At 34.5% G+C, this 13,602-nt stretch overlaps 1 protein-coding gene across 1 annotated transcript in view; it reads right to left on the reverse strand.

The window, feature by feature from the left end:
* ADAMTS6 (ADAM metallopeptidase with thrombospondin type 1 motif 6) overlaps nucleotides 1–13,602 on the reverse strand; it is a 261,676-nt gene that overhangs the window by 38,516 nt on the left and 209,558 nt on the right. The window contains exons 19-20 of the mRNA XM_010974920.3: nucleotides 11,389–11,552; nucleotides 10,834–10,972 (exon numbers count right to left, since the gene is read on the reverse strand). Coding sequence (XP_010973222.1) covers nucleotides 10,834–10,972; nucleotides 11,389–11,552 — 303 coding nt within the window. The remainder of the gene's footprint in view (nucleotides 1–10,833; nucleotides 10,973–11,388; nucleotides 11,553–13,602) is intronic.

The raw sequence follows: 13,602 nt of genomic DNA on the forward strand, positions 1-13,602 counted from the left end.
TTAACATCTAGATAATTTAACCTAGGAGCAAAGCACATCATATCTACTCAAGAAATAGTCTTCTGAAGAAGAGGGGAGAAAAAGTTAGTAAGTCAGAGCTGATAGTAAAAATATGGTTGGTGGCTAGGGCAACAATTTGCTTAACCACAGCATCCAAAGTAGTTAGCAACCAAGACAACGTTCTATAACCACAGTATACAGAGCATATGGCCAACAATATTAATTTAATCTAAATCTTCAGTACAGATAGCATCCAGAGAACAACAAATGCCAGGAAAAAAAATGTCTCTCTGCTCTGCCTTTCATGGCTGGAATCTGGCTGCTGTGCTGTGTGATTATTGGCCAGACATAAGCACTTGTAGGGCAGAGCAAAGCCCATCTGCCTTGGATCTAACAGCTGGCATCAGGGTACCAGTCAGCTCCACCCATATGCTTCCTTTTTCTGAAGAGACTCCTGCTAGTTTTTTATCTTCTAATGGCTTTCTTTCTCTGTCTTTCCAGTGTCTTCCCTTCTGTCTGAAGTAAAATTAAGTGTCCCAAGGAAGCAGGATTAAGAAAAGGAAAGAAGCTTTAAAAATATTTATTTTTCTAGAGCAACTGTGTTTAGTGATGGTAAAGTAGGGTGGAGCATACATATACTGCGTTTATTCGAAATCACACTATTCCTGGAGGGAATTCGTACTACTCATTATATATTAACAGTAATCTCTTCCATGGAAAGTGTCTAACTTAATTTGACTCATTGAATTCCTACTATGTCTAAGCCATGGGTTTTTGTTATCATAAGGGTGAAAATAAGTGAGACAGACTTGACCTCAATGAGATTACATTAAAATGGGGGGGAAGGGATAAGGCAATTACCATTATAGTTATATTATAGAAGCTACCTTACCTAATAAAATAATGCATTTTCAGATCTAATATTTTTAATTTTATAGTTCCTCCATTTTGTTATGTTTCTATCTGATTTCTCTTTCCTTGATCTTCATGGATCTTAAGAACTCTTTTCATAGCCAAAAGTCTATGATGTCATTCCCTTTCACTTTATCTTGTTACTATGTTCTTTTCTCACTCCAACTTCTGCCATGTTTCGTTACCTCTTTTTGAATTCTAGGCAGTTAGGTAAAGGCAAGCTTTCATTCCCTTTTGTAAAATGAGACAATCAAATTAGATGATTTCTAATTGTTTCTTCCAGATTCAAAATTCTGTGAAAGCTGTCTTTTCTTTTCTTCCTTCACAATTCAAGTGTTCATTTTTTCCCTCCTCTGTCGGCTTTGCCTTTGTACTCTACAAAATAGTAAGTCTGGAAAACAGGCATTTGTTAGATTTCATTTGGTTTTGTAGTCTTATTTCAGTGCCTCGGTTCTTACCAGTGTGAGGCACTTATCAAAAGAGTCAGACATGTCAAAAGGCAAAACACTAAGTGGAAATAGGAATTTGTGAGAGGCAAGTTTCCTAATACAAAGAATTAACTCATATTATACTAAAAAAGAATTTCCATGAACTTAGGAAGTAGGAGCTTACTTGTTTTGGATTATTTCATTAAAAATTTTAGAGGAATGATGTTGGCGTACAAGGAGTTCTTGATCTTCTTCCACATATCACGATGGACTTATTACTAATAAAGAAGCTTTTCTTTAATTATATATAAAATCCTTTTTCTTGGAACCAAAGAGTAAATATTTCAGATTTAAGTTATAACAAGGACACAATCATAAACAAGGTCTATAGTTTTTAAGCTAAAACATTCATTTTGTTTAGGTAAAAACAGGGAATAGTAATATCAAAAGGTCCTATAAAATTGGGATGATATTGCTTATCATTATAAGATTTTATTTTTTCCAAAAGTATGTTATGCATAATATCTTGTAAAGGTGCATAATGCTATGACTGCCAAAAACGAGATTTAGGACAAAAGTTTCAGGAAGTGGAACATGACCTGTGACACACAGATCATTACTACAATTGGAATGCATCAAAATTCTACCCAGGCTTTTCAGTGAGTGAAAATGAACCTAGGCCCTATTTATGTTAGGGAAGAATATAATCTCTAAAGCAATAGAAATAAAATGAGAGAGAAAGGAGAATAGCATTAGGAGGAATGTTTTGGGTTAGCAGAGATTTTTTGCCTTCAGTTACATACCTTAACATTAGAGAAAACTTAAACCACAATATGCAGGGGGTAACCATAAAAAATGTCAGGATATCAAACTAAACTTTTATACGTTAGATTTTTTTACAAGAAGTTAGAAAGCTTAAAGTATATTGAAAATATACAGGACAATTCAAAGAATTTTTTTAAAGTATATTCTATACAGGAAGCCATATACTTAAGGAAAAAATAAACAAAAATAATTATTAGAGACAAATAAAAGAATAACTTCCAGAAGTGTGAACCAGCCAAGAGCATGAGTTTACCTAGAGGAGTTATTCCTCTCAAGGGCATATTATCTGAGAACTGAGTCAGGTGCAACTGATGGGTACACAGTGCATGCTTTTGGGAGCTGTGATGTTCACAGGTGCCCTGCTGTGACGCCTGGTACAACTAATCCCTTATATTAAAGGTGCTCTTCTTTCTTAGCACTGAAAATGAGCTGAAGAAGGGGACAGTGGGAGAGAGTGAATAAGGGAATGCCATGGTCAATGCAATGACAGACTATTGCTAGTCTTACAGATATTTTATTTTTCAAAGGCCAAAGAAAAATTAGGGAATAACAAACAAAGCTGAATATGAATCTTTATTCCTTGCAAACTCAAGTCACTTTTTACAAAGGACTTGTATCAGTAAAAATATCACAGTGATCAGTAATATCACAGTGATCAGTGATATCACAGTGATAAGTTTGGTATATAACAGGAATCAAAGTAAAAGGATGCCTACAGCTTTAAACAATAGTACATCGTGCAACCTCAGACAGAAAATATCTGTTATAGGGAATTTTTCTTAAAAACTGTATTTCTTCAAAGGGAAAGAATTGGCAATGGCTAAAGGGCTTTTAATTATTCAAACTAAAATTTCCAGTTGTTATCAACTGGCACTTACTTAACTCTGAGAGTAACATTTGGATGGTAATTCCTAAATCAAAGAAAAGCAAAGAGTTATAAAATTTGATTTATTAACATCTTTCACACTTAATTTTAATCAAGTCTATTTTTAATCTCAAAAAACAACCAGATTTTGTTTTCCTCGGCTCAATTTTGAGACTCCTTCACTTCGAGTTTCGGTCCAAGTTACAGTGTATATGTCCTTTATAAGCTACAATACAAGTGCGAGTCATTACTATTGTTATTATACCTATAACAGTCAAGTCTCAAAATCCTTATTTAACATTCTGTTAGGCCACTAATAATGTGAAATGACCATTATTAGTAATGTTTAATATGTTAAACATGTTAGAATTAGCATAGAAATTAAAGAGAGACCTGGGAAAAGTGTAAAGCATTTGCCTCTGTTTTATCTAGTACCTTGAGAACTGTTCTCTTTCAGCCAGATTTTAGTACTGGCCTAAAGATCCCATTATATTTTTCTAATAATTATTTTTTAATTGTTATTTTAGAATGCACTTACTGTACATTTAAGTACACATTATGCTGTGTTGTATCATTCCTGAAAACTATGAAATATATGACATTATCATATAATATTTCCATAGAAATCATGTAAAAATATCCTACTTTTTAAAGGGACTAGGTAATTTACATGATAGATTCATTAAAATGATTTTAAACTCTATTATTAGTAAATGGAATAGTATGGGTTATTACATAAACTTGCTAGGCGGTAAACTTTAAGGAACTATTTGCTATCAGGGGCTCTTTTAAATATATAGCTTCTTTTTCTTTTTCCTTTCTTCTTCTTTTTCTTTCTTTTTTCTTTTTTTGCTTTAATCACCCACTAACCTGAAACTGAACTGAGACAGGAACTCACGAGAGCATGTCTAGAAGAAATGCTTAATACAGATATGAATGAGAAATGTACATATTCCTCAAAATCTCTAGCTTCTTAATAGAAGTGCAGAAGAGTCTCCATTTTTAAACTCTGAACAACACCAGGACTCTGAGTAAGAAATTTACATGCATTTTTCCCCTCTTATGAAATAGAATTCACCATCTACTGTAAGAAAGTGAGGTTACTAGTTTTTATCCAACTTTATTGATACTTATTTTACCCTAAATCAAGAGTTCTCAAGCTTTCTGGCTTCATAGCACCCTTAGTATCTCAGTAATTTTTTCAGAGCCCTCCCAGGCAGAAAAAAAAAATCTAAGAGTTTCATTTATTAAGTAGTTAGGTTCAAACAAATCAATAGCAATATTATGTGTGGTGCATGACCTGTGTCACTGTGTTTCCACTGGAAACACACAGTAGTCTGGAGCACCTCTGTGCATCTGCTGCAGTGTCCTGGGGCACCGCGGTGCAGTGTGAAATATATGGCCGTAAATCAGGAAAATACAAAATACTAGTTGGAAACTATACAAAGTATCTTAAAAATCTTCAAGAGTAGAAATCAGTTCCAATTTGTATAAGAATCCAGGTGAACTAAGTGAAATCACAAAAAGTAAAATAAAAAGAATATGTCCTAGTTAGAAAAAAAGCATAGAATATCTTTCAAGTTTATATACTATTCACACACACACACATATTCACACATACATTAGGCTTAAGGTGACATCCAGGGAAGAAAATGAAAAACAAATAAAATAAGCATCCATATAAATGTTTAAGCATCAAACATACAACAAAAATTAATTAAGATATGTAAACGTAAGAGAAAAGGTAATGATAACATTTTAAATTGTCAGACAATTGATCAGAAACATTCCTGAAACACTCCATAGTATATGTATGAAAAATCTATCCTTTCTGATCTTCAAACAAAATAAAAATTGCCTCTAAAAATAAACATGTCTCCCCTTTCTAGTCCTCCATCTTATCATAGCTTTAGCTTATCTTTCTTTTTCTGAGTTGCCAAGCAATGAATGTTTAGCAAAAAGATGCCTCAGTCAGTAGAAACCTGACCAAATTGGTATGCAATTTGTGTACTTCTACACAAAGAGGAAGAAAGAAAAACCTAGAAAGAACAATGTGAAGAAAGTAATCAGAAGTGTCAATAGACTCGACTGCAGGACAAAGACTGTATGTTTAGAGAATGAATATATGCAACATCCATATGTATTTCTGACCTTCCTTTGCACAACTAAAGCATCCTTAAAGTTTCTTTTGTTAACAGAACAGATGTAACAGTACAGTGTCAACTCCCAGTTAATTGACTTCAGAAGCTTTTGCTTTAGGTCTAAGGGTTGTATTAAATAAGAGGAGGAGTTAGGGGGATGGTGAAGGTGGAAAGGGAATGGTTTGAATAGTGGGAAATGAGAGCACATCCAGAAAGATAGGGTAGGAAATTATCATGAATGTGCACTTTGCAAAGATTCATTCTCTAACAAAAACAACCATTTCCTAAAACAATAAAAGGCCTTCTCTGATTAGAACTATATGCCACAAAGACAAAAAAAGTTTGTTATCAGTTTTTTATAAATGTTGAGTTAAAAACAGGGGCCATATGCCTCTTACATTCTGACTTGTGGGTCTAAATTAAAGTTGGTTGAGTATATAACCACTTATTCATTTTAGCTTCGTAATTACCACAGAAACTTGAAGTTAGAAGAAAGTTTGGAAAATCTGTTAATACAATTTCACTTGATCTTAGCCAAAAGGCCAAGAACTGTTACTTAGCACAATTTCAGCCAGTTTTAAAAGTATTAATTAGATGCTTATAAATGATCCATTCGGTAAAGAAAAAAACATGTAAATAAACTAAACTACAATAAAAGTTTTCTAAAGGCATGTCCAAGGTCAATGGCCACACTAAACAAAATTATGAAATTAATTGGTATTCTACCATGTTTTTCATTCCCTTCTCTGATGTCCCTAGCTACTTCCCCACGCCAGATACATATACCTAAATCTCAGTGACCTTTGCATTCAACTAGTAGCCGGTTAATAACAGAGATGTGAGTTCTCAGAGATATTTGCATCTGAATGTAAATTTACTTGAAGACTAAATAAACTTTTCAATCAGCCTCAAAGACAATACTTCTCAACCTTGCCTGTACATTAGAATTACCTAGGGAGCTTTTAAAAATCTGATGCTCAGGCCATACTATTAAGCAATTAAATCAGAATCTCTTGGGGGGGCGGGCCCAAGCATCAAAACTGCTTAAAATTTCCCAGGTGATTCCAATATGCAGCCAAAGCTGAGAACCACTGCTTTAGGGAAAGCATTTGAAAAAGTGAAATTTCAAGGTAGTAAAGAAGAAATTCTTGAGTGTGGATATATCATGTTGCTCTGTTGAGGATAACAACTGATGAAAAAGCTCTGTCCAAGGTAAAGGACAACTTTTAATATAAGAGAAAATGCTACATTAGAAAAATCACTAGATTTTTAAGTCTTGATTTCAGCAAGTTAACTTCATTTGAGTTTTACCTGTAAAATAGGAATAACAATAGCAATGCCTATCTCATAGTGCTTCTGAGAATGAGCAAATGAAATAGGGTACCAAAAAATGTTTCATAAGCTGTAAAATTTTATTTGTTATAACATAGCTGAGCAATAGAACCATTTATCATTAAAAAGACTAGCTGTAATGTGGATTACACCTGTAATATGGATTATCACCTAAAAGATTTGCCACTTTGTTTTAAAAGACATTTGCTTTATAAAATCCAAGTGTCCAGCCCAATGTTTCTAGAAGTATGGTTTCTGAACCAGTATCACCAGCACCACTTAGAAACTTGTTAGAAATGCAAATTCTTGGAATCTACCTCAGATCTACCAAATCAGAAACTAGCAGCAGAACCTATCAATCTTGCTTGAACAAACCCTCCAGGTGATTCCTATGCATGCTAAAACTTGAAAACCACACATCTAGCCAAACATCAGCAAAAAGAGATGTATGACTAAAATCAAAGGATGAATATACATTACTTACTATTTAAATCTTTAAAAGTCATAGTGCAAAGGCACACCAGCATAAATTACCACTTAAAAAGAAAGCTTCTAAAGCTTTGTATTTTAAAATAATACAATTCCCACTACCCAACCAAGATTTATCAGTTGACACATTAATCATGAATACAATGGTAGTATATAAATTTGGGAGTCAGATAAATTATAGAGACTACAGCACTCTGAATAAGCAATAAAGAAACAGTAGTTCAGAAAATGGTCAAGTTTTAATTCACTGGGCTTGGGTTTCTTTCAGAGGAAAAGTCACAACCGTATCTTAAAAATCGCATTTATCCTGAAGACAACACCCCACAGCATCTCAATGTTCTTATTCAGGCTAAGGAAGTGTTTCATCACTGACTCAGAGAAAAGACCGTTACTTGGACTGAATCACCAGCAATGTTTCCTACAGCCTTGCAGTTGTCATTGGGTCTGCTAAGCAACAGAAAAACAGTCTCAAAACTTCTTATGTTAAAAGATCTCATAAGAGAAAACTATCAACATTGCTCCCAAACTCCAAGTCCAAAGGTCTTGCCATTAATAAGACACACGCAGGATAGTACAGGCGAGAACACTGAGGAGTCTTGAGACTACAATAGAAAGTTCTTTGAGATTTCTTGTTTTCTCTTTTTTCATTTTAAAAGTTTTGGCAGCCTCGAGATACCTAGCACTACCCTACAAAGAAGAGAGTATAGAACTCATGTTAGTATTCATCCTTAGTTCCTGAGTGAAAACTAAGAAGTGACTTTTTCCTAAAAGATTCCTTAACTATAGATGAAATTTCATTACCATTACCTGCAGATGACCCTGGTTCTCTCTTTGATCAAGATTCCTGAGTCCTAAGGGATTTCACTTCCCTCAATCATAAGCTTTCTATATTTAAAGAACTTGGGATTAAAAAGTGGGGGTACATATAGGAAGAATAACTCTAATAACTGATATCTAATCACTATACCCTAGGAAATACTTTCAACCTATTCAAGGTAAAGAGAACAAAAGAGAGGAACTTGGTTTTACTTATGCATGCTAATCAGAATTATACTGTCTTTCCCCGGCAATCACTTTGCCTCACCTCATAAGAAAAATAGCAATTCTAAACTCTAATTTTCCACACTGGAAAGAATAACACAGATTATATAATTGCCAAAATAATTAGTTCCTTTTGCTCATTCACTTATCTATAAACATTTACTGAGTGCCTGGTATGTTCCAGACATTGCTCTAGGTGCAAAATGGGTCTAGAGAGATGCACAGACTTCAGTGATGACGATATGAACTCTATGTGTCTAGGGTGCTAGGTTTCAATTTCTCTGTTAACCAAGGCCAGTGCTACATCAATTTGAGTGAGCTTCAGAAGCACTTGGAGAGCTCGTTAAAACATAGGTTGCTGGGCCCCACCTAGAGAGTATCCATTCAGTACGTCTGAGATAGGGCCCCAAAATTAGCATTTCTAATAAATACTCAGGTGACACTGATGCTGCTGATCCGGGGACCACACTTGGAGACCCACTCACCGAGAAATGGTAGCTCATCACCTGTACCTACCGCCTTTCAAACACTGTACATCTCTCTTCCAAAAGAGGCAATAGCCTTACAAAGGCTTGTCATAATCACTCACAATTGAGCAGAATTCTGGTTCCTAGAACCACTTCAAATATCTAGGATCAGTAGCTCCAGTAGAGAAGAAAGAAGTACAAATAACAAAGAAGAGAAAAATTTCCTTCCAGGGGCTTTGCTACCTCCTTGTTTTTCTTGCGTTTTACCCCCATCACAAGAAATCACTTTTCTATTATGATTTCTCAGTACAAGTGTTATGGAAAAGAATAACACACATTCAGATTTTTTTTCATATTTCTTTACTTTAATAAAATCAGAGTTTTTCTTCTAAATTCAGCTCTCACGGCCTTTCCCTCCCAAGCTCTTTTTTGAACTATCTCCTTTCTGAACAAAAGAACCATAGAGTTAGAAGGAATATAGAGAATTCACTTAATCCTTCCTTGGCTTCAGATAAGACTGTATCTAAACCACCCCCAAATATAAAACATTTCAGTACAAAGATGAACAGGCACTAAGAATTTCCTATTCAGTTTCCTATTCCTTAACCTTCTCTTCTCCAAGCTAATCAACCTCAACATTTAGACTTTCCTCATTAGATTTTCTAAGATAAATTTTAAATTAATTTTAAATTATTTTGACTCTTCTTTAATAAGTTTATCCCACCTTACCTCAGGGCCCAAATTATGTATTTACTATTATCATAAAAACTTCTTTTTGGTATGTGAAAAGGGGAAAGTTAATTTATAGATTAAATAAAAAGGAATTTAATTGGAACAAAGAAATATATATATGTATAAATGCCACTAAAATATAATGGCATTCACTTGAACAATTAATTTCAAATATCCTCTATTTAATTAAAAGAAATACTAATTCCCTATAGTTTTAAAAACTTTACATTATAAATCACCAGCCATTTCACACAAAAAACGGATGGGAATTCGAGATCTTTTTAAATATGCCACAAATTACGCATAAACATGTTTCATGACATTTCACCAAGAGGAAACATTACTATTATTATTCATTTGCTTTTTTTGTTTTTGCTTTTGTACAATGTTCACTACTGAAGTTGGAGTTGCAGTTTATTCATGATTTAATTCTATATGAGTCTAAAGTAACTGAATCTATTATCTGATAATCATTTCCATGAAAATAATTTCTCTGATTCAAGCCTTGAGAATCAGAAATGTTTAGAGACTTAGTGAGTACAGGACAAGATAGGATAAAGTCCATGTTAAATCACGTCTCTGAGTAGTTTAGAAAAGAAAAGTAGGCAAAGCGTGGCAATATGAAGTAAAATGGGATGATTCACTTTAGTTCCATTTCTTCCATTCTAAATATCACTACTCAAAATTTAATCTTTGCTTTTGGAATGGTGAGGTGCTCTAGTCCAGCCTAGGCCTGAGGGACAGAGTTGTTTCCTTGCCTATTGGGATCAAGGTGTACGGTGGAGGCGATGCATTTAGTCTCCAGAGAGAAGGAAGATGCTGCTTGCACAGCACTTCTACTCACCAGTCCATGCAGCAGCAAGGGTGTTGGCTTTGAAGGAAGCCAACTGTCCTGCTCTCCCAGCCAGAGGTAAAGAATTGCATTGGTGGCCACTAGAGGGAGGAGGATTAGGAATAGAGTAAATTGTGGGGAAAAGGCACCCATGAAAAACGCACATGGGACAACCAACACATCACCAACCACCGCCTACAGCTACCTCTCTGAGGGACTATCATGGGGTCTGCATACACCATTAACTCAGAGACCCAGACACCAGTAATTATTGTAGTATCCCAGTATATAGCCCCTTAACTTTGATGGCTGGAGAAGGGAGTTTGAATAGGATTGCGGGAAACACACAAGCACACAAACACAAACACACAAGCACACAGACATACATTCTCATCCCCCATTACAAGACGTTGCATCTGTGCCGCCTGATTCTTGCTCATTTTCTTATTTAAAACTCTTGATGTTCTTTACCAAGAATGTGTTCACGAAAAGCAAACAGCCCACCTTCAAGATAGTCTTGGGAGAAGCACCAGCAGAGACACTCATTGTGCCAAGATGTATTTTACCAACAAATCTGTACAAATTACATGAGATTAAAAACAAACGGAATATAATATAATTAAAGCAAAGTTTCTTTTGCTAAATTACAGCTTGAAGCAAACCTGCAAGAAATGTTTCCAATTAGCTTCTTTAGCAAACACAAAGCATAGCTCAGAATGTTTTGCTTTCCATCCTGCCCTCTGGGTGGGCTGCCTAGTGGGTGTCTTACCTCCAGCACAGGTAGCTGAGCATTCTGACCAAGGCTGATGATTCCATGTAAAGCCAACTTCATTGTCTCCGCTGCCCGTCCGAGTGATGGGAACATTGAATTTATACCTAATTCCCAAATTCTGTTCCTGGAGCAGAACCTGCCATTGAAAACAACTGGTGAAGATAATTAAAATACAATGAGCCTTTATTCAGATATTAGGGGCTTTTTTGAAGAAGAAATTGTAAGTTTTATAAGAAATTTACAACTTTTAGAACACATGCACTTATATTGAACTTTCTCTTTCCATTTTCATGGGTACTTTGGAGCCATTTCTCTCACATGTGTTGTTTGGTTCCAAAACTATTATTCAAGCAGGCACTGAAAAGACCAAACAGTCTTATGGAAAGAGCCCTAAGGCCTTAACACTACCTAGATTTTATATCCTTGGGCATAATATTTTACCTTATTTATCTTAATTTCACCACCTGTCAAACAGAGATAATAAAACCTGCCCCTCCCTACTTCACAGGGCAGATTTAAAAAGTACAAATGACATGGCAAAGACATATTTACCATGACGATGAGATTTTCTGAGGTGGGACCTAGAGCTTCCAAGGATTCTGGATCATCAGTTGGTCTCTTATAGTGAAAAGCTGTCCCAGCAACATCGAACTTCCTAGGCCAGTCAATAGTCCAGGCACCATTAATATAGTAATCATCCCCTTCAGACTTTAAAGCTAAAAAATAAAATTTTTTTAAATCACTATCTACCTAAAAATGTAAAACTTCATTTAACACAATGTCACAGATTAATTAACTGCACTCAAGTATACAACAAATATCCACTTCCATTTAGAGATGGGATTCTTGACCATTTTCTCAAATACAAATTAAAATAGTAATTTTCCATGTGACTGTCAAGAAGATATTATGTATTCATAATGCTATTGATAGAAGGGAATGAAAGGCCTATCTGGAAGAATAAAAATGTGTAACTAGCAAGGAAAATTATGACAAAGGAATAACTGGGGATGGGGGTGGGTGTAGGGAGCAGACTTTCCTATGCAAATATTAAAACAGTAATTATATAAATATGGGGCGGGAACAATCTGTGGTATGCACACAGACTGATAGAAAAATGGAACCAAACAGTCAAGTACATCTGAGAATTAGTTATGCGACAAAGAAAGCATCTTAAATTAGTAAAGGAAAGATAACAAGAAATGGAACTAAGACAAAAGACTAGCTTTTTGGCAAAAAAAAATTTTTTTGCTGAATTTATGTCTCATTCTTTATATAAGAATAAATACTACAACTCTACTCCTAGTTATATATGCAGAAGAAATGAAAATAGGTACTCAAATATTTGTACATGCATAGTCATAGTAGCATTATTTCCAAAAGCCAAAGGTAGAAATAACCCAAATGTCCATCAGTGGATGAAAGGATAAACAAATTGTGGTACATACAACACAATGGAATATTATTCAGCCATAAGAAGGAATAAAGTACTGATAACATGCTTCAGTGAGGATGAAACTAAAAACATTACACTAAGTGGAAGAGGCTAGACAGGAAAGGTCACATACTATATGTTCCTGTTTATATGAAATATCAGAATAGGTAAATCTATAGGGACAAAAAGCATATTGGTGGTTGCCAGGGGCTGGGGAATAGAAAGTATCTGCTTAATGGACAGAGCTCCTTTTAGGGTCATTAAAATATTTTGGAATGTACTAAATGCCACTAATTGTTCACTTTAAAATGTTTGAAGTGACTGAAGCATTTCAATCTCACCTCAAAAAAAACCAAAGTTTTAAAAAAAGAGAGAAAGGAATAAATGCTAGATGAGTAAATATTTAAATGTAAATATAGTTAAATAATAAAATGCTAGGAGAAAATGTGGAAGCACTTTAAAAAAAATTGGGGTATGAAAAGCTTTTCTAAGCATGACAAAACCCTCAAAAACTATAAAGAAAAAGATTAATAGATATGTATGCATAATTTTAAAACTTTTATAGGAAAAATGCATTAAAAAGTTTTAAAATATGTGATAGAAAAAGGGCTATTAGCACTACTACACAAAAACTTCTATAAATAAACAGGAGTGATCATTTTGATAATGATTACCATACTTTGCCAGTAACAAAAATGTCAGTTTAATTTTTTTGTTAGTATGCTAGCTTCTTCAAAAACTTCACCAGGTGAGATGAACAAACAGTCCCAAAGTGTCATACGGGAGAGAGTGTCTGACTCTCCGGACTTCTACCACTTGTCCTTAAGAATATAGAGCATTTTCATTCCCCAACCCCCATCTGCATGGCAAATATACCTGCACTTTCTTTACTTCAGATATGTTGTGAAATCCATTTAATTGTCAAAAATAAATTTAATTAACTTTTTGCAATAGGAACACGTCAACCAATTTTAAGAATTACTTAGTCTTAAATTTGTCTTGTATTTCAAAATTTTTATTTTCAACTCTTACAGTGGTTCTCTGTCTCATTTGAAACATCAGAATTACTTAGGTTATATAAGGACATTTGAGCATGTATAATACAGAATAGTAAAAACAAAAATAAAAACAAGATCTCTAGCATCTTTGAATTCTCCTTCAATTTAAGCTCCCACTTTCCATTTTTTTAACTACTCAGTGAAGGAATCCTAACTCACCCTTGCTGGTACCATAACATAGTTTAGAAAAACACTAAGCATTTAAGAGGGGCTGAATAAAAATTTGATAAGGGAGGAGGATGTGGCATTATGAACAGAGAATTATCAAAGGGA

Source organism: Camelus dromedarius, chromosome 3, assembly GCF_036321535.1.
Source record: "Camelus dromedarius isolate mCamDro1 chromosome 3, mCamDro1.pat, whole genome shotgun sequence".
In the NCBI taxonomy this organism is placed as follows: domain Eukaryota; kingdom Metazoa; phylum Chordata; class Mammalia; order Artiodactyla; family Camelidae; genus Camelus; species Camelus dromedarius.